This window comes from Coturnix japonica, chromosome 3, assembly GCF_054131305.1.
Source record: "Coturnix japonica strain WE chromosome 3, WE-NBRP24, whole genome shotgun sequence".
NCBI classification, from domain to species: Eukaryota; Metazoa; Chordata; class Aves; order Galliformes; family Phasianidae; genus Coturnix; species Coturnix japonica.
In genome coordinates, this window is record NC_140665.1 from 35584546 (window position 1) to 35605633 (window position 21088).

At 37.1% G+C, this 21088-nt stretch overlaps 1 protein-coding gene across 6 annotated transcripts in view; it reads right to left on the minus strand.

Moving 5' to 3' along the window:
- FMN2 (formin 2) overlaps positions 1-13793 on the minus strand; it is a 131620-nt gene extending 117827 nt beyond the window's left edge. For 2 of the 6 annotated variants that reach the window (XM_085541271.1, XM_085541270.1), the window contains exon 1: positions 11808-13786. In XM_085541271.1, coding sequence (XP_085397397.1) covers positions 11808-13749 — 1942 coding nt within the window. In that variant the 5' untranslated portion in view covers positions 13750-13786. Of the gene's footprint in view, positions 1-11807 lie in introns of all 6 variants that reach the window. The other 4 variants (XM_085541272.1, XM_015857765.3, XR_014943911.1 and 1 more) reach the window with 3 other exon arrangements.
- Between the last annotated feature and the right edge of the window lie 7295 nt (positions 13794-21088).

The window sequence follows — 21088 nt, forward strand, 5'->3', positions numbered from 1 at the left end:
ACACACAGCAGCAACTGCTACTGTTAGTAGGGATAATCTGGACTGATTTGTTTGCTGTGACCTTGACTGAGTCACTTCTGATAGGAGAGGATGCCTACCTTAGAAGGAAATTCATTCAGTCTTTCTATTACAGTTACCTTGTATTCCAGGACAACATTTTTTTTCTCCTCAAGCAGATGCAAAAGTACTATTCTTTTCTGAAATATGGGTTTACCTTAGACTAGACTGCATATGGGACTACCAAGCATTAAAAGCATGTTCAGTGCAGTTCACAGAAAGACACTGGCAAATCTTAACTAAATCAGTTCGCGCTATAGCTTTCTCTGCTTAGAAGACCGACCTTTCAAAGAGCAATAAAACCCTTAAAAGCAAGCAATACCATAAGCATGTTGTAGGCTTTGGAATTATATATTTATTGAGGAAAGAGTGAGAGATGGATAGAGATGACAAGAAGAGAGAAACAGGAGAAAGAACTACTGTAGTCACAGACACTGAAAAAAAAAAAAAAACCCAACAAAAAAAAAAAACAAACCCATGCATTGATGTACTGCATCACACCAGTGCTTACAATGTTTCACTGAGGGCTGCTGTTATGACTCCACATTTATCTTTAAAGATGTGGTTCCTATCCGTGTGCTACACTTGCAAAAGCCTGAGAGCACAGCTGTCAGTGAGTAAAGTTGAGCCTGACAGCCACACTGAGTTATGGTCCGAAAGCCTTCCCTTCTGCTGGTCTCCTGTGACAATTAGACCGCACTTCCACCATTAGCAGAGCAGCTGCATCAGCAAACCTTAACCTATACAAGCCGGAGATGGTCTTAGCACTTTGATTTCTCCCACTGAGAAGCGAGTAACTGCAGTGTAACAAATCCTGAAAGCCCTACTCAGGTTCATGCCATGGATGACTCATACACATACTGCTTACATCTTCAAGAACTGAAATAAGGTTGCATTTTTTCTCCTTCCTCTGCCTCTAATTTCAGTGTTCTGATAAATGCTCACACAAGAAAGGTCTTCAAAAAGCTTTGAAGCAAAAAGTACCATGGGCATTGCTCTATTTTTGGAACATAAGAAAACAGGAAAAGAAAGATGAAATGATCTATATCTATGTTGCATGTTTTCTATTAGCTTGGAAAAAATATAGAGAGACAGTTGTAGCCCTATTACAATTTTTCAGTCCACACAAGATTACAATTGCAAACCTATTTCTATAAATTAAAAACAACAACAACAAAAATCACAACACAAATGGGGAAATAGAAAAGCTGGTTTTCATAGCAGTCTGAAGTTAGGCAATGCAATAATTCCAAAATGCTTTCTGTCTCCTTCTCTAACATCAAGATCATAACTTAAGCCTAAATTATCTGGCAAAACACCTGAACTGTGCAGCATTAAATATTTCCCAAAATGCTGGAAGAGGACAAACTTTTCTGAGAGACAAAGATAATGCAGCAACTACACGTAATTTCTTAAATAGTTAATTGTGAGTGTTTTTCTCATCAGATTTCCCCAAAATGGGAAGCAAAAGCTTGCTGATTAATGCCTAGCATAAAGATGTCACACTTCATTCTCACCCTTCTGCTGTTTAACACACCATAGACATACACGACAGAGCATGGCTAGCATTTCACATATTAAACAATTGTAAGACTTTTGATCCTTGAGTTATTAATATTTATATTTTTCCTTTCGCTACATATTCTTTTTGAATGTCATAGTTTACAGCTAAACTGTAGCAGTTAGCCTACATGATGTATAGAATATGTCTGCTGAGGAAGAAGCATTACAGATACGCTACAGAGGGAACTTGGAAAACAAAAGAACTATAAATTTGCTTTATTATTTCAGGAGAAAAAGAGATGACTGTGTTACTCAACCCTGCACAAACACATATTAAACATATACTTGCACTTAAAAATATTTAGTCTCTTACTCTCCTGAAGACTGATCTGAAAGATTACACCCACTATTCCTGGATTAGAGAACTCATTTATTGTACTTTTTCACTGCAGAGCTTTTAATCCTCTGCTGATTTAGACTGGAATATTTTTTCAGATCTCTCATCCTGTGAGGATTTTTTGTTTCTTTGTTTTCTTAAAGTGGACTGAATTTTTATCAATATATTCTTCCTTAAAGCCACAAAATAGTTTTCTCTCAGTTTTGCTATGCAAGTCACAGAATATCACCAAACAGGTCAGCACATGCAACAAAGCTTCATAACAACTAAATAATAACTTAATCCTTCCACTATAAATACACATAGAATGAAATACATAATAAATTAGTTTCCAGATAACTTAAACCTTAATAACTACAAAATATGTCAAGATCTAAGGTTATAGTAGAAATTCCCATGATTGTCTTTATAATATTTCATTTCACCTTTATTTCAGTGTAATGGCTAATATCTACATTAAATGCCTGTATGCTCCTTTTTATATGGAATGAAAGAACAGAGAATTTCCTATATTTTCATGTACTGTAAAAATACGTATTTTTCTTATTCTAGTAATTAAAGTATTATTAAAATTAGGTATGCATTAAAATGCCTTAGAGGCCTATCCTATCCTCCTTTGATATTCCATCTGCAGATTTTCTGTTTCTGTTCACATGGATTATAGGAACTGAGCCCACAAATGCTCTTAAACACAGAAATCAAAAGAAAAAAGACTGTTTAAACAACAGAATTAGGAAAACAACATATACAAACACTATTCTCCTCCTCCCAGTTTTCCATTCCTTCCTATGCACTGTTCAATATAACTACAAAGTCAATAGTACATAATTTAAAAAAAAAAAAGAAAAAAGTATGTATTGCTGGATTGATAACATTTAGAGACTCAAAAAACAGCCATAGTAAAACTGCCTATGACTACTTTCCCTTCTGTCAATCCTCTACGTGATTATCACAGTAAACACCATGACTTTCTTGTGTCAAGCTCCCCAAATCCTTTGGCAACTCAACCTCCTTCCCATTATAGAAGTATGCTCTTAGAAATTTTATGTGAATAAACTTGACTAGATATTAGATATATTTTAAAACTAAACTAAATCTACCCCTGAGCATGTAAACTTTTTCCTTTATTTCAGTCCCAAAGTTATCCCTGATTAGTTAAACAGATTCTGAATTGTGCAAGAGAGCTCAAATAACCATATCACTGAGATTTCAACTGGCTCAACTTAGAACAAATGGTCCATCCCAGAAGGAGAAACATAATACAATCAGCTTCAGGTGTTCAAGGCAGCCCTCAATGAGCCAGGCACCTTGTGCTCTCCCTTTAGTGAGAAGGGTACAAGCTATAGCTCAGAAGATAATCTTGCTTTTGCTGCCATCCCCAATACTGCAGCACAGGAGAGTCAGAAGCAGCACCTCACACAAACAGCAGTGAAATTCTTTCAGGCCTTGACAGAAAAGGCCAAGGTTTACCAAAATCAGAAAATGAGAACCCATGAGAAATCAAGTAGACAAGGAAATACCACATATTTAATGAAGTAAAAAGACACCTCAGAAAGGATGCTACAAGTAAAATGAGTTTTCAAATAAATAGAATTCCAAGACTGAACTATGCATCTATATCTTTAAACAGCAAGCCCAAGAAGAACATGCTACTAGACACAGGAACACTACCAATTATAGCATTAACTACAACTACATTATGAGGAAATCCCACTGCCTGAGAAAGCTGTCACTACCACAGGTAGAAGCGGGCCCATATGGAGTTGTTCCTCCATAGAGAAAAAGAGAAATAGTAAGTCAGTGTCCTTTGTCAAAGCCAACAGAAATCTGGGTAAGAGATCCACAGCATTTTGTTATGTATGGATCAACTCCTTCCTATCAACTTCTGCACTGTCTAGAAAGCAGCTTCACATAAAAAGTTATCAATGCAGTCCTACTGACCATTGCTAAAAAAAAGCACACTACATTACATTCCATCTTTTCTTTAGCCTTTTATCGTATGGCCAGTAGTTAATTATATCATACAATTTTCTTCTGGAAGATTTATCCCAAAGCATTACTTGTTGCAGTCTAAATTGAGAGGACTCAGACCGCATGGATCATTTGCGAGAACATATTACTTTTTGAAAAGCAGGTATTAAAACGTTGTTATCACCAGAACTTCAAAATATAAAGTATTTGTGATAGCTTATGACAGTTCTGTCTAAATTCTTGCAAATTAACAAGTTTCTTAAGCTCTCCATCTTCCTTAAGGCACTCCATCTTACTAACTTGAGCACTAAGCTCCTTAAGATTTTGCTTCCAGAGTGGCTAAGACTTTCTATCTTTCTGCCACTCTGAATATTCTAATATGACAAATATACTACTCAGCATAAGCTGAGACAAAGTATATATATAAATAAAATTCCTTGCCTTGCACTACATATATTCTATCTTATATACAGTGAGAGGTAAGAATGTTTCTTGTTGCGTCCCCTAAATGACTTTCAGAAACTAAAATCTAAAGCAACAATTTCCCAACTATAATTCAACAGTAGTATGCAGTACAAAATATCTTTCTGAAAACACTAACAAGATGCAAACTTTTACAACAGTCACTTTAATTTCTCTTCACGTCACTTTAATTTCTCTTCAGATTTTAATGCAATAGTACTATGAGTGACAGAAGTACATTACTAAACCTCTCAATGTATTTCTATCAACCAAACCACCATATGCATCTTTGGCAACATCCAGTTTGCATTTCCCAGGTGCTTAGATTCCTCTCAGTAAGCATTTCACACTGTTCATTTTTATCCTTTTAGTTTCTGCAGTGATCTGTGATATGAAGGTGGTTTTCTGTGCCAGGTTTTCCACAGGCTGCTGGAAAGACATTTCTTTGTCTAGCTCTTTAAGAAAAGCCTCTGATGTCTTTTTGGGCAGCTGTTGCTAAAATCTTTTTTTTCAGTCCAAACTGATACACACAGTATGATCTTCTTTATAACCCAATTCTGTAAAATTTCTTGATTCCTAACTATTCCACATTTCATCTGTCATTTAATAAAGCCCATCCTACCCCTACCTGAGAATTTTAAATACTGTTCCAAGCAGTCACAAGTCACAGAACACAACTGAACTTGAAAACATCCAAAGCGGGACACAAATAACTGATTCCCTTCATTCTAGTCATTGTGTTTCCAACGTGCTTTACTTTCTTTCCTATACAGGAACGAGGCAGCCCTAGTGTAATAATCCCCACCATGAAAAACTGCTGACTCTTGTGTTCATACAATATATAAAGAAAAAGGACTACATTCCACACGCACACAAATATATATATATATACACTCATATTTGTTCAGACATATTCTTCTAGACTTCATCTAAACAAAACTTACAGCACAAGATATGTGCTTAAGTGGGATTTTCTGTTTTTATTGATGTAATCAAATATTTTCCTCAGCTATTTCTCAGCATACTATATTGTCATGACTCTGCATGACAAAAAGAGTGTTTAGATCCACACCCTCTATTATGAACACAATATGTTTTGGAGTTTGTTTCTTTTTTCTTTTTTTTTTTTTTAAATGAAAACCACTTCTGTTCCATGACTGCTAGCAGATGTTAACAAAGTTAATTATAATGCTAATACAGCATTGCCTTTTTTAGTGCAGTGACTTTATCCCCTGTCACTGCTAGGAAGAGGAAAGGATAAAACAGTTATTTTTGCCCTGGTACCTACTATTTATTATGCATTTCAAGGGATGCCCGAGTCAGATCTCAGTGCCAAATGAACTCTAGAATCAAAGCTACCCCCTGTAATTAGTTACTCAATAAACTTATCTGTGCTCCTTCCTGACTCAAATTTGTAACAGTTTCAGAGCTCTGGTATCTCTGACAAGACTCCTATAGATACTGAGACCGAACATTGTTTTTTTTTAAAATGACAAATAAGAATATGTCAGTGACAAGTTTCATTTCTAACAATGCTTTCCTACCACAATTTAGCTACATATGTCAAAACACCAAAATTAAGTTTCCAAACAATTTTGCCTTGTGAATTTATATATTTCCATTTAATTTTATGCATATTAGGATTCACCATTACATCTGTGATGCTGCACACTGCCTCTTACCCTTGCAAAATAACTAGCTGCTTTCATGAGTTTCACAGCATAAACATCTACAGATAAAATAAGATACGTTCTGTACTTATCTGAAAACAACACATTAGATATTTTAGCGCACTTCCTACTTATATTCAGGGAGCATAGCCATTTCCATCCACATGAGAGAAACATCCTGGGCACTAGCAACATGGAAGTCAAATGAAGGGTAGTGGACTTCTACTCACAGGCCATCTTGTTACTAACATCCCTCACAGGAACAACAATGTAGGAATTCAGGAAGTTGTTGCTGATTAAAGAAAACAACATCATGACACCGCTCCTTCAGCTGCCTTTTCTGAAGCACTTAACGATATGCAAACTGCCTTGTATTAACACTTGAGGGAGGAATGAGGCAACGCTGTCAAGTCTTCAAATCCATCACCTTCCTTGCACAGTGCCTCACTGCTTCAGCCCTGTGTTCCTTGTGTTAACTCATCTCATTCCCACAAAGGACAAAGGACAGTTTCCAGAAACTGTCATATTCCACCTAACCACAACAGAATTATGCATTAAGTTAGGCCTGAAAATAATCACAGTCACAAAAACACCCACATGTATATGCTTCATCATCACTACCCCTTATGTAAGTTCACATTTTGGCAGGAGTAATTTAGAATACTCTTGGTCATATCCTGAGTTTGGTTTAACTAGAGCACAAACAAAATATCTTGGCTAATTGTTATTCTCACACTTTCTATTACCATGATTCACATTAGAGCTTGATTCTTCGTAAACAAGCAGCCTAAAATATTCACAGAGATACTTTTCCATGCCAACATTATGTTTCTTTAAATACACTGCACAGAGGAAAAGAGTGAGGCCTGCTTCAAGAAGTAGAATTGGGTTTTGTCTTTCCCTGCTCAAAAGAACCTACACAATTCTTAAGACGACAGACATCTGGAAAACAACTCAGGATTCCCCCAATCCCCGTCTCAAAAATAAAATAAAATAAGCTATTTAACAATTTAGCAATATTTTGACAACAAGGCATATTTAGATACAAGAAATCGATTCAAACTTAATAAATTTGCACTAGTAGATTCACTTGCTCTTTTCAAAAATTAAACCAGTGAAGCAAATAAGGTCCTTAACAACTAATTTTAGCCAGCTCCCATTTGGATGAATAGAATGCTGGTGCTAGGCATCAGATACAAGCAGTGCAACAAATTGTTCTTTTTCTTTTATATCTTCATTCCCTAGAAGAGATCAGTAGGGAAGAAGACAGACTGAGACCTTAGAATATTATTGCTGCCCAGGTGGATGTTGCCTGGGAGATGCAGTCACTCAACCCATGACCAAAACTGGTTACTTCCAATGAAGCTCCAGAAGATCAAGGTATTAATCATGAGACTCTAACAAAACAACACTGTTACAGCCTTGCATTCCAGTGATATTACCCACATTTCTCTGAATACCATATTGCAGTGCTGGCACAGTACCATTAAAGCAGCTTATCAGCACTCAGCAGTTTTTCCATAATGAATTGCAGTCCATTTTCAAACACATTTTACTGTAGCTGGACTGGAGGTTTGCAATTTTGTTGCCCATATTCTTGCCTCAGGTTTGGGTTTACTAGGCAAAAAATAATAATAATAAAAAACAAAGAGAGCATTTCCATCAGACTCTGAAAAATAAAACTAAATGGAGTGTTTGATACCATAATCACATGAGGGTTGCTCTTGGACAGTTAGAAGAGGCTATGCTGACCCAGCATCAGATAAAATACATTGGTATTAGTGCTAACAAACATCATCAGTGAAAGCATAAACTGTAGGTAGTCCTAAATAACAGCTGCATGATAAATGCTTTCCTCAGTATGCCAGGAGATACAAATCCATATTATGTGCATAATCACATGAATCAGAATGAAAAAAAAAAAAAAAAGACAACCTTGTGAAAGTATCTAAAAGCTCTACTATATGCCTCAGACACAGGCTTCCATTATAGTTTCTCAAATTTTCACATACTTATCTATACTAAGATCTTTGTATGAACTTGCAGACAATGTACTAGAACAGCAAGTGGGTGTAGAAGACATTAGCACATTGCAGAAATGACATAAAGTGGCCTTTGTGAGAAGCAGTCTTGCATTCCATGGAAATCAGAGAGAGACCAAAAGAACGTTAACATAGGTTTGACTTCAGGTTTCATTTTATGATAACTCAGATTTGTAGATCTCCCCCCACCCCCCTCCTTCTATATCTAAAGCAGGATAAATTTCTCTTCACAAATTTATATTTGAAGACAACAGATCAGTTCTGAAACAGATGAATGCAGCAAATGTGTTACAGACAGCCAACAGAGATTAGAAAGGGCAAGGGTTTGTTTTGTTAGTTTAACCTGGAGTAGCTGATGGAACTCTTACATTCATTTTATGTAACAGACCCTCTTCTTAGCCTCTTTGCAAATCACTTCTACTCAAATGAATGCAAGGATAAACTTCTCTCTATTAACTGAGTCCCTTAGTTCTTCCATTCCAGTTTCGTGAAGGTTTGGAAACATCAGTTTCATTACCCACTATGATACTTTCTTAATGCCAGCAAAAAGTCATTCATTGCCACAGACTGAAGTAAAATAGCCAACCCTGTTCATTCAGGTTCAGTTGTTACCCTTCTGGGACCACAACATAAAATCCATAACTCCTCTGTGCATCAGGTAATCTAGAACTTGTAATTACTGTTACTGCAATTTAAATACAGCTGTCTTCAACAAAGGAGAAACAGATCTGCTGCCTTAATTATAAAATAGCCATGAATTTGTCCACACCCCATTTTTTGCCATTCCATCAAATTCAGTTCAAAATGTTGTACTTATTTCCTCACATAAATCAACATAATATTATACAGAAGAAGCCAAGTTAGAAAAGTTTTCTTTGGCAAGCTGTATTGTTCTTTCTCCCCAAAACGAGACTGTTTTTAAGTGATCATACAATCAAATTTGCAATTCCAGTTGTTCGTTTCTGTCTACATTAAAACAGCTTTAATTCACATGGATCATTGTGAAATTCGAGTGGCACACAGCCAAACTACAACATAGTGCCAAACCAGGCCAGTCATCTGCATAGAACATGCTGTCATTAAAATCAATGACTGAAGTGATGTTGTGGAATATTTTACTTGATTCTAGTTAGAAATGCAAAACAATGCTACAGTCACTGCACAGCAAGATGGGATTCAAAGCTCCAGGCAAGAAGCTGGTTTTGTGTTGTTTTGGTTTTGTTTTTATTTTAACATAAAAATGAGCCACTGTAAAGAATGTTACTTATAAAAGCCTGATAGTAATCATCTATTTGATGTGTGTAATGTGTGCAGTTAACACAGACCAATTTTCAAAAACAGTATTTATATTGCCTGGAAATTATTTCTGTCTTTGTTGCTATGCAGACTAGTTTAAATGAAGACTTTCTTGCCCTTACAGCAATGACATACAGTTTAAACTGAACTTTTGTATTCACACAGTTTTCCTGTTTCTTTCATGCTAGTTATTATTATTATTAGAATTCCTGATAATTTCTCAACTTGTCATTTTCAGCTTATGTTTTACAAAAAGCAGAAGACCAACAAATAACAGATGAAGCGTTATCATATAATTTCTGATTCCCTCATTTCAAGCTATTCTGCATGAACTGAAAGGTGTAATTGTCCTCTGCCTTCAAAGACAGCTGGCATATACATGCAAATGAGGGTCATAGTAATTTCCATAAGAGACAGAACTACTGTTGCATTGGACATTGGTCTCTTCACAGTAACAGTCTAATCTGTTGGTGTGTTTAAACACCAAAAAAACACCAAAAAACAAAACTGAAAAATACTTAAATAAGAGATAATAAAAAACTCATAAGGAAATGTGAAGAAATATGTTTCCTGGTAAAAAAAGCTTGGAGTCTACTACAGAACATTTATTTTCATCATAACACCACCATGAAGAGCCAAATTACCAGTGATGCAATCTAACGCTTTGCAATTTAAGCTGTTTACAGAACTATCAAATCTTGACAACAAAAAATGTGTTTTATACACTAAAAGACAAAAAGTAGAGATCACCTCCAGTTGTAAAACTTTAGATTGGAATGCTAGTAATTAATTATGTGCAAACAGGTGGAGGGGATTTAAAAACACAGAAAGTATTTAGCTCACTTCAGAGGGGTAGCTTCCATTCACAGGGGAGGTTGTGCTTTTTTGTATATGTACAAGTGAACATCTTGAACTCTAATCTTCGTGATAGAGGCTGGGGATTTCTGTTCAAGACAATTAAATAATGAAAGGATTCTGGTGATTTTAATCTGACAAAAGTTCTATCTTCCAAATGCTGGGATTTGCTGTTGTGAAAAAGTAAGAGTCACTAATTCCCCACCCCCTCACCTCCAGGCAAGTTCATTCAATAGTAATATTCTGATGCCCAGCAGAGCATAACGCACACAGAGAAAGGGAATGCAGATAACTACAGGTTACATAATTTATGAAATCTGCATCATAACTACTACTCTTTATAAAAAGAAATGGCTCAACTGCTTTCTTAAAAGAGATTTTAAAATCACACTAGTTTTTGGGATAAACGAAGATTCTCATCCCATTTTCTCAAACATCACTGATGTATATATATAGTTATTGTGCTCATGCACCTCAAACAGACACATTCAAAATAAACCTGAACAGTGATTTACACATGCAACTGCTTTAATCTTGTAACAGATGTTTGTAGGTCATCTGTATTAGTTTTACATTTTTTCCTAAGTGAAAAGGAAATGGAATATGTTGCTAAAATTCCTGTGTAAGTACCTCATATATATGACAGAGGCCTTCTCTATTTGTAAATGCCTTAGTTTTTCATATAGAAATAGCAGATTGAGAAAACAAGAAAAAACAAACAAAATTCCATAGTGTGCATATTTTCCTGCACTTCGTTTCATTTTTAGACTCTGTTTCTACAGTTTTGTGACAATGTGCAAGTTGCCCCACAGACAAGATAAAAGAATTATTTCCTGAATAAGTTCATTTTACAGCCTCAGCAACAGCTTATCAGAACTACCAAAATTTATTCTGTTTCTCCTCTCCATTTTATGAAGACTTTTAAAGCCATTAACATGTTTTCCTCATCTTTTTCCCTTCTGAAGGGGAAATTAGTTATTTTCTGTAGTGCTGTCCATATCTGCTTGCATGCCTCTTTCCTTTTTATACTAAATCACCTCAGATTCATTCCAGGTGCAGCTCTCATAAATACTACAATAATTTTGATATACATTGTAAATATCTTATGCCAAACAAGACAACCTTAAACAAGCTCACAGATATAGAAAGCTTCAGATCTGAAAGACCCATTTAAACTGTGTGCTTGCCTGATTCAAACAGTGCAGCTCTTGGCATTTCTCAAGATTAATTTAAGGCACTCAGCCTTTTTCAACAGGATGTAGACAAAGAATTTTAAAAAGGAAAAAAAAAAACAAAAAACTTCAAAGAGTTACGCACTTCCTTGACTGGCACTATTGCCTGGCTGATGCTGAATACAGAGAGGCTATTCTCATTAATAAAATGTGAATGTGTTTGTAAGATTAGGCCTTCCATTTTAAAACTGTCACTACAAGTACAGACAACAGTACATACAAAGGACTGAATTCAAGTACTTTTTTCTTAAATTTTCAAAGACTCTAGAGGAAAAAAAAAACAAAAACACAACAAAAAACAATCTTAGTACATGTCACTCACCTGAAAAGACATTGGGAAATGCCTCTGTAGAAGCCTGCACCCCTGAGGACTTTCTTGAATGAGTCAAAGGCACTCTTTCTGTTTGAAATTTCTCACTAAACCCCTTATGCTCCAAGTAGCCTGCAGAGCCCACCTTCTGCGTTATCTCACTTTTGTAATTAGATACTTCTTCTGTCCAGTCTGCTGAACGGCTAAAGAAACCTGCCAAACTAGCAGACCTCTGCTTCTTAATAGGAACCTTTTCTTTTTTGTGGAAGGACTCTTGTCTCCTTGTAAAAAGTGGGCTCTGAGATGGGGAGGGAGAAGGTGAATGGTTGGGAGAACTCAGTTGTCTAGTTGTGGTTTTGATGTAACAAGGATTAATTAGATAGGGCTTAAAGCATCGGGAGCCAAACATTGGACTTCCTGCTGTTCCTTCAGAGGGTATAATGCCATTTTTCATTTCCACAGATAAACCATTATGCAAGTCCTCTTGACTGGCTGATGGAGTGTGTTTACCTTCCTGAGTCTCAGCAGCATAATCTCGGCCTGCGTCTGAAGCACTATCCTCTGTTACTGAACCTTGGAAATCAACAGCCTGCACTTCAGCAATTTTAGCCTCAGAATCTGCTGCTGCTGAGGCTGGAGGATGTATTGCAAAGCTGCGTGCCTCAGACCCATTTTCTATCGCAGTTCTATTTAAATCACCATCTAGCTCACGAGCTACAGCATCCACTCCAGCAGTGAGCTGTTCCTCAGGCAATTGCTTACGTTCTTGTGGTTCAAATAAACCATTTCCAGGAGAGCCTGTACCATTTACTTCTTCTTTCAGTTCACGTTCAGTTGCACAGGAAACAGGAACGTCTTCTGCAATTTCAGATTCTGCTGGAAAAGCCTCCACAGCATCAGGGCTACTCTCTTTGTCAGTGGCAGTTACTGAAAGAAACCGTTCAAAATCCAAAGGGGCTGCTTGCGAATTAGCCATGTGTCGGCCCATTGTTTTGGTGACAAGGTCCTCCGTTCCAATGTTAATTGCCCCCTGCTGCTGCTGCTGCAGTCTAATAGCTTGCTGGATATCAGAAAGCAAATCCTCTTGTTCTGTGGCTGAATGGAAACTGTATATATCTGTATCAGAGCCAGAGCTGGTCCTTTGTCCATCCTGTGTCTCTGCAGCAACTGGGACAGTTTCATTTCTGATTTCAAAATGTTCAGCATCTGTATCAGAAAGACCCCCTTCATCTGCAGAGATGCTTATGTCTGGAGTTTTGGTAATGATCGAATGAGTACTGTCCAGGTCTCCGGCTGGCAAGGCCTGACTTTCCAAAACATCCTCCCTTGAACTACTATTCCCATCTTTAGCCTTGGACAGATTTTTTCTAATCCTCAAATTTGAAAACACAGAGGCTCTCGAATCTGATTTACCCTTCTTTTTACCAGATTCACTTCCTTTTGCATGCTTCCCCAGTCCCCTTCTGCTTCCCAATACCTTCTTTGTGCCATCTGTATCCTTCGGCCCAGAGGCATCCTCTCCTCCTTCATGCACATCACCTGCATTTTTCTTTAGCTTCCCATCTTGATTCCCCATGATTTTTCGCAACGCAGCACCTTCAGTAATCAAGCCATGCTCCTGGGTTTCTCTCCCTCGGCCTGTCGGCAAGATCCCCTCTAGCAATCCAGGTTTGTTTTCAAGCGGTGGTGATGCAAGTGAAGCAAATGCTTGCTGTGCCTCTCTCCCATCTGCTAGAGCTGCCTTTTTGCATAATGTGCTGCTTGCACTGGGCTCCGCTGGGACATGCTCAGTACAGCACTGCGAGCTGCAGACAGCTCCTTCCAATGGCTGCTGCTCACAGAGCTGTCTGCTCTCTGGGCTTCTGCTGCGCTCCTGTTTCTTTAGGAAGGATTCTGTGAAAAGTGTTTCCTTTATAAAAGTCACTTTTTTTTCCACGGTTTTTATTGCCTGCATTGCAAGTTCTGTGTGTCACCAAATCACTGACAATTGCTGAACTTCAATGCTCTTATTCCTGGAGTAGAAATAAAAAAAGTAAAGGTACTTTAATTGCTCCTCAATTGATCAAATGAATAAACTAATAAACATGTAAATATAAACTATTGAGTTATCAGTATATTTATAAGTTGTTTAAGAATGTGCTGTTTTGGCAGATAAGACAGTGCCTCTGGTTATACACATGTTTACTTTTTAAAGGTCACCAAAACATGAAAATTAATTTAACAAGGAGAATCATTCTGAAAGTAGATTTAATAAAGATAATCAACAGAAAGATCTTCTTGTAGTGTAAGGTGATACACTTTAAATTCAATGCATTTTGGTAATCACTATATAAATAAACTCCCCACAATTTGTATGCTGATTATACATATACTATTATTATCAGGAGAGTCAACTCATAAATATAAAAACATATCACCATTGTTTTTACTGATAAGAACATCTGGCATGAAACAAAAACAACAGCAACAAAAAATAGCACCATTCAAATGCAACTAATGAAAACATTCCCCTATTTCATCCTCTATGTTTAATAATTGATTTGAACACTGTTGCTTGCTAACTATTTGGAAACTTGCGCTGAAGTCCTCTTTTCCTCCATTTTTGGTTTAGATGTATTAACGTCCGTACTTCATAACAACACTTCCTGAACTTCCCTTTTTGAAATTTAGATTTAAAATACCTCCGATAGAAACAAAAGTGTAAGATACTGAATTAACAATTTAGATCAGTTCAGTACGTTCATTCAAACCCAGCCAAAAAACAGATTCTCTAACAGATTATCATTTATCTAAACTGCTTAGTCCATTAGAAAAACTTTTTGTGAAGAACTTAATATACTCCTTATACTTCTGAGCGCCTTTATCAACAGTGTTCATTACATAATGAATTTCTTAAAATCATTCTCCTTCTGAGGTTTACTTTCTTTCTCCAGACTAAATATATTAAATAATAAATGTATACATATTTACATTTCACAATTTGTATATTTACATTAACATAAAACTAACCAAAAAGCATCAAAATACCACCTCAACCAGTTTTTCCTCCTCAAAGTACACCAATGACATTTACAAATCTGGGTGGTTGTCCCTGCTAAATAACTACTGTTTATTCAGTTTGGAAAGAACAGCACTAATAACGATAAACATAAGTAAGTTGTTCCGAACAGCCACAAACTTTTACTTGTGCTTTTTATTCATTTACTGTTCTGCTGCAAGCCATGTCCTGAGGTGCCTATGGCTCAGGCACCACAAATCCTCTGTACTCAAGGACTCAAAAGTTTTAAGTAGGTCAGATGACACTGGCTTTATTTATTTCTTTATTTATTTTACTTTTTATTTATCCACACAATTGAAAAACATTCTAGCAAATGCTAGCAAAGTCCACAAGAATAATTTAGGGTATTTTGATTTCTGACTGTATTCCTGTATTTGTTTTCTGTTAGTTCCTATTTTGTTAGATTATTTTAATGGCATTATTACATACTTGCAGAAAGGCTTCAAAAGCTCAGGTAAACTACTCCATTTGAAGACAGGGGGGAAATAAGTACCAAATGCACAGTTTGAAGGAACCAGAGTAGTAGAATACTATCCTGATGTAACTGAGATTTTTCACTCATTTTCATCTTTAATCACACCTGAATTATCATAGCTTCTCAAATTCATTTAAAAACTCTTATCTTACTACATACTGCACAAAATTAACACAGTACTGAAGAAACTACATACTTAAGGTATAAGAGAAACTTTAATGAGGTATTCTAAAGTGATTCCCTCTCCATTCTTCTCTATAAACACGTGATCTCTAAACCATTTCCTATTACTACTGATGTTAATATTTTGGGCTTTGTTTTTTTTCCTCAGGAGTCTTCAGCTTCCACAGAGAAACATAAAACTACTAACAACAACAGCAATCAGAACATTTTGTCATCAGTATAAGCTAAGAACATAATCAACATTCAACAACAAAGGAAAAAAAAAAAAAGAAAGAAGTCTTTCTATAAAAAGGCAGAAAAGGAGGAAAATTATATGGGCAAGAAGGAAACCTCATTTTTAGAAGTTGTTTGTAGCGTATTATATAGTCTGTCAGCAAGTAACTTATGCTGGTCCTCAAGCCTGCCTACCTCACTTAGTATTTAACATGCTAGCAGGTTTTCAAAAATTGTAGAGTCAAATCACAAGCTGAAGATACTCCTGCAAACATTGAGAGATACTAAAAAGAGACAGAGGTTTAAAACTTACAGTTCAAGATGCATTATCCTTTCAGTCTTAGATAGTTACTCATGGACACATTCCACTTAGAAAAGGAAACAGCTGCTAGAAGACAAAATTATTTCTAACAGTAGGAATTTCCATCTACTGCAGCCCCCTCTGAATGCCCACACTGCCCAACAGCCCTGTTCTGAGCTGGTCTGAAGAGGAGAGGAAGGGAAGGGAAGGGAAAGGAAGGGCAGGGCTTCTGGCAGTGCTAATTGCCCCCACCTGGGCACAGGCTTGGGCCCTCCTGGAGCACAGCTAAGGCAGAGTGGTTCTTCAGGGTGGCTAAACTGTGGAGGCCTGGGACCACAGCAGGAGATTTCTTCAGAAATTTCTCACAAAAAGCCCTGATCATTCACGAGCATCCTGGTGTTCCTGGCCCAGGAGAAACATTGTCTGCCTTAGGGAGGTAGAGTGGTGCCTAGATGAGCTCATACCAGTGAGAAGGAGCTTTCTTGGAACAAACAGCTGCCAAACTTGGCAGCTCTCTCCTTTTTTACCATGATGCATTGGCTGTAATGTTCTATTTTCTACTGTAGTAATAGTCAAGTGAGTACTGTCATATAAGTGCTCATGAAGTGAAGATAATAGTGCCTCATTACTGCAGTTGACCTACACATGGCATTGCCATGGCTGTAACTGCCAGGGCTGAGCTGCTAAAATGGGGTTAGGCTTTACGGACACAACACCAGGGGAAGGGAGCCACAGACCAGCCCTTCCAGGAGGCTGTGTACATATGTACATGTGATGTCTGTGTCCCTCTGCTTGCTGGGCAAACTCAGCAGCTTAGTGTCGGGAGGCTGCTGGAGCCCACAATAGGTGCTTTGGTGGGGTTAAGCCACAATATACTGACCCAGGGCATGGATATTCTAGAGAGACATCCATCTTCTTTTCCAATGCCACAGGTAAGTACTGGGTTGCCACTGACAGTACAGAAGAGGATAGCGGCAACAGGCTGAGGATAAGACAGCCATGATGAGAGCCTCTGCTGACTGCTGCAGGGCAAGGACACACTTGCCATGCTCAAGTACTTCTTGAAGAACTGCAGGCTCCCCTGGCATCATGGCTCTTCCAGCCTTCCTTATCCTGTTATGGAAATGTTACCATCCCAGAATATATTAGTTACCATTACGTTCTCATACTGCCAAAATAGTGTTTCATGTTAATGCCGTTGAAAATAATTTCCTGCTCGCTTGCCCCCAACTCTTTCAGCTCTAGGCAGAATTGTCTTTTACAACTTGACAAATTCAAGCAGGCTTACTACCCCTATCCTACTGGCAAGTGCTGAAGACTGAGACAGGAGATGAGGAAATATAATGTTGGTTATGAGACCGCAGTGGCTAGAGATGAAGTTGGTTAATACATATCTGAGCAGTACGAAATCATGCCTCATGAACTGTATTTATATTAAGTAGAAATCATTCATCTGGTTTACATATTGAAAGATCCCTCATATAAGGAGCTTGAATACAAGAAGCAGTGATCAAACTGAAGCATTTATCTTGCATTGGAGGAGCTTATATTAGGTGCATGAGAAAATGATGAGGAGGATTTTCAAATGCCTTTTACACAGCGCTCAACTTTCTCCTGCGTAATATCTCAACAGCAAGAACTAACATTGCAAATTAACCTACCGAAGAGACAGGATCTCCAGCAATACAATGCATGCCAAATACGCTGCAGTCTGCACACTGGTTAAGAGCCAAAATCTTTTTGAAGCATTGAACCTTCTTTATTCCTCACATAAATGCAATAATATATTTATACATAGTGAAGCAGTGTTTTATTTATTTTATTTAAAGCTATGACCAGCTCAGCAAAGCAAAAAGCATATGCTTTTCAACAAGCTATTTTATTATTTTCCTCTAATATTACCACAACCTAACTTCTGTTTTAATGTAAAATATAGCATAAGAGCTGTACAGAGCCTTCCACAGCTATTTAGAGAGGACGAGTTGGCTGAGCAGCTGCACACAAAACCCTGCCAGCATTCCAGAGATACATATGCTGCAGGTCAGGGTCAGGTCACAGAAGCAGTCTCTGAAAATCCAGGTTTTTGCAGACACTGCATCCAGGGACTCCTGAATATGGAGCACAGGGTGCTACACTCATTTTGAAAACAAATCTCCAAATCATAGAATTGTTCAGCAGGGAAGTGTGAAGGTCTATTTTGTTCCCCACTTGATTGTACTCTGAAAAATGGAGGCATCTTGTGGCACAGTCCCCACTTTTCTTTGCATAAAGTTCTTTTCAGACAAATTTTATATTAAATGCAATGAACCAGTAGTCATTTTCTCATATCCATACTTGTTTGATAGCCTGGCTAGCTGATTCATTTTTCATGATATATTCTATACTGTTGCATTTGATTTGCTTTGTAAGTTTTTACCATTAAACTACTGTTGAATACATTCAAAATTCAGAGTCTAAGTAGTGGGTTTTATTTTCTAAGAGATTAAAATTTATGCAAAGTGTGTTTCTTCAGACTTCTGAATAGCTTTTGAGCACAGTAAAAAACATCAACCCAGTTTTTAAGATGAAAATAATTAAATTCCTGCCAAAATCACACACACACAAAATCAGTATTTGGGTTGATCAAGAGGGATTCACATAGTTTAAGACTGGTTATCATAAGGATGTATTTCATAGAACAAGATGAGAACAGAAGGGATTTATTGTACTAGAGGGCAGAGAAAGGAACAAAGGATACAAGTCTGCAAAAAACTGGGCCTCCTCATTTTCATTCCTTAGAGAAGAACATATTCGGTTAAATCAAGCAGAAAATTATGTATTGTCTTTTTGGTTTTGTTGGACTTCTCCCAGAATACTTAATGACTGGGTTGAAAAACGTGGACTTTGATCATATCAGTGGACATTTTTGCCTGCAGAGAGACCAAAATGCCATGAAACAATGGCTAATTTTGAGCCTCGTCCTTTTCTGCAGGAGGCAAGGGATTTACTTTAATACTGAGTGCTCTAATTTTATTTTTTCTACAATAAGTGCTTACTCGTCTGACGGAAACATTGACAAAGATAATTCTTTTCCTAGGATCCTTCTCTCTGTTCTTAAAGTTTTCAGCCAGTGACTTTAAAGAAAAAATCTGTGGAGCCTGACTTCAGTTTTTGCCCTCTTCTTTCAGATATCCACTCCTGTTCTGCTGTAGATATATACATACATACATGCATGTATCAAATAAACCTAGTAATTAGAATGTATTTTTGATAGTATTTCCAGAATTAGATTTGGCATTAAGTGAGTCCAGAATAGTAAGATACAGAAAAACGACTCTTTTCTAGGGTTTGATTTACTCTATTAAGTCATATTCATAAGGTGAATAGTACCTAACTCACAAATGTGAATGTCTCCATCTACTTAGGAGTTCACAGGATGAAGACCTTTCTAGATGGAGTGACCAGAGTGTACTGAAACTAAAAAGAACACTGATGTCATATGTATCATGTGGTTTTAATTCCTCTGACTCTGATCCTTTTATGTTGTCACATGATGATCACAAAGAGTGATAAAATTTCTGCCATTTTTTGCATCTCCACTGTACATCTTAAAGTGAAATTGTTATTGCAGTTATAACAATTCAAGTTCATTCCATAAACAGAGGGCAGAGGAAGCTATTTCAGAGGATTGTATGGTTAGATACAGTTTCTGACATACATTCTGCAATGTGTTCCTGATGCAATGGGGATAGTGTTCACTTTAAGGATTGGTTGGTTGAGCAATGACCCCCCGTTAGTAAAATCCTTGCCCTGTATGTACATTTGCAGACTTTGTTGTTCTTAAATGTTCATAAAATTCATTTATTTCATTAGTCAATCTTGATGCAAGACATTGAGGGCTATTCTTTTATACACAACTTATATAGTGTGTACTGGATTAATGCTTCATGATAGGCTCTCAAAGACTAATTTGCACTGTAAATTTCTACTGTTTTTGTAGTTAACATGGCTTTCCTATTGTCAGCTGAATGGTTATCATAATAAGCTGAGATCTGATGCTGATTGTAAAGCTAGTGCCCTATAGATGAACAGCTGGCAGTCTATTTGACTAGAGTAAGACAAAAGAATAAAGATGCTGCTGAACAACACAGGTGCCCTGATAAAGGTCATGACAAACAATTAAGTTGATGATGTTTTTGTATTAAGTGTTATGCCATACATAGAAGTCACCAGTGAACTACAGCTTTTATAGGGCTAAATGCCTAGGGCACCTAGTGTGATAATTCTAATTCAGTGTCCTCTACAGTACCATTTCTTCATTCTTATTCTCATCGTTATTCTCATGTGTGTTAACTTTTTTACCCTTAAAGGATATATCATCACATAATTATCTTTTGATTTTTTAATCCAAGACTTTCACCAAATTTCACATCTGTGGCTATGATGGAAGGAGGTATTCCAGTTTCTTAATTGTTATCTGATAATTAGTGGAAGCACACAGTGCTAAATATGAGTTACTTTCACACAATGCTATGAATAACTATAATGACCTTTATTTTTTCTTCCCATATCCTGACTTTCAGTTAAGACTATTTATCATTAATGTCTTTTGTCTTTCAAATATTGGCAAGATATGACTGATAATTTAAAAGACATTCTTTTTAATCAACTGTGTTAACTGCAATACTTAGAAAACTTCCTTTGGCATTCTGCAGCAGATTCATTTCACCTTTGTGAGAAAGCAGAGCGGACATCCATTCTTTTTTAGTGTGTCGCAATCCAAACAGAGATGTTTTTTATTCAGGATAGCACGAGGGACATGTAGGTTCCCTCAGGGATCAATACTGAACCCCATGCTATTCAGTATCTTCATAAGTGATCTGGATGGTGAAACTGGAAAGCACCATCACCAAGTTTGCAGATGACAATAAACTGGGTGGTGAGATGCAGGTCAGAAGGGAGAGATATGATACAGTCTGGGAGAGAACAAAGAAAAGTACAATGTCCTTCACCTGGGAGTACATAACCAAATTCTCCAGTACTGGCTAGTGACTGTGTGGCTGGGAAGCAGCCTTCTTTAAAGA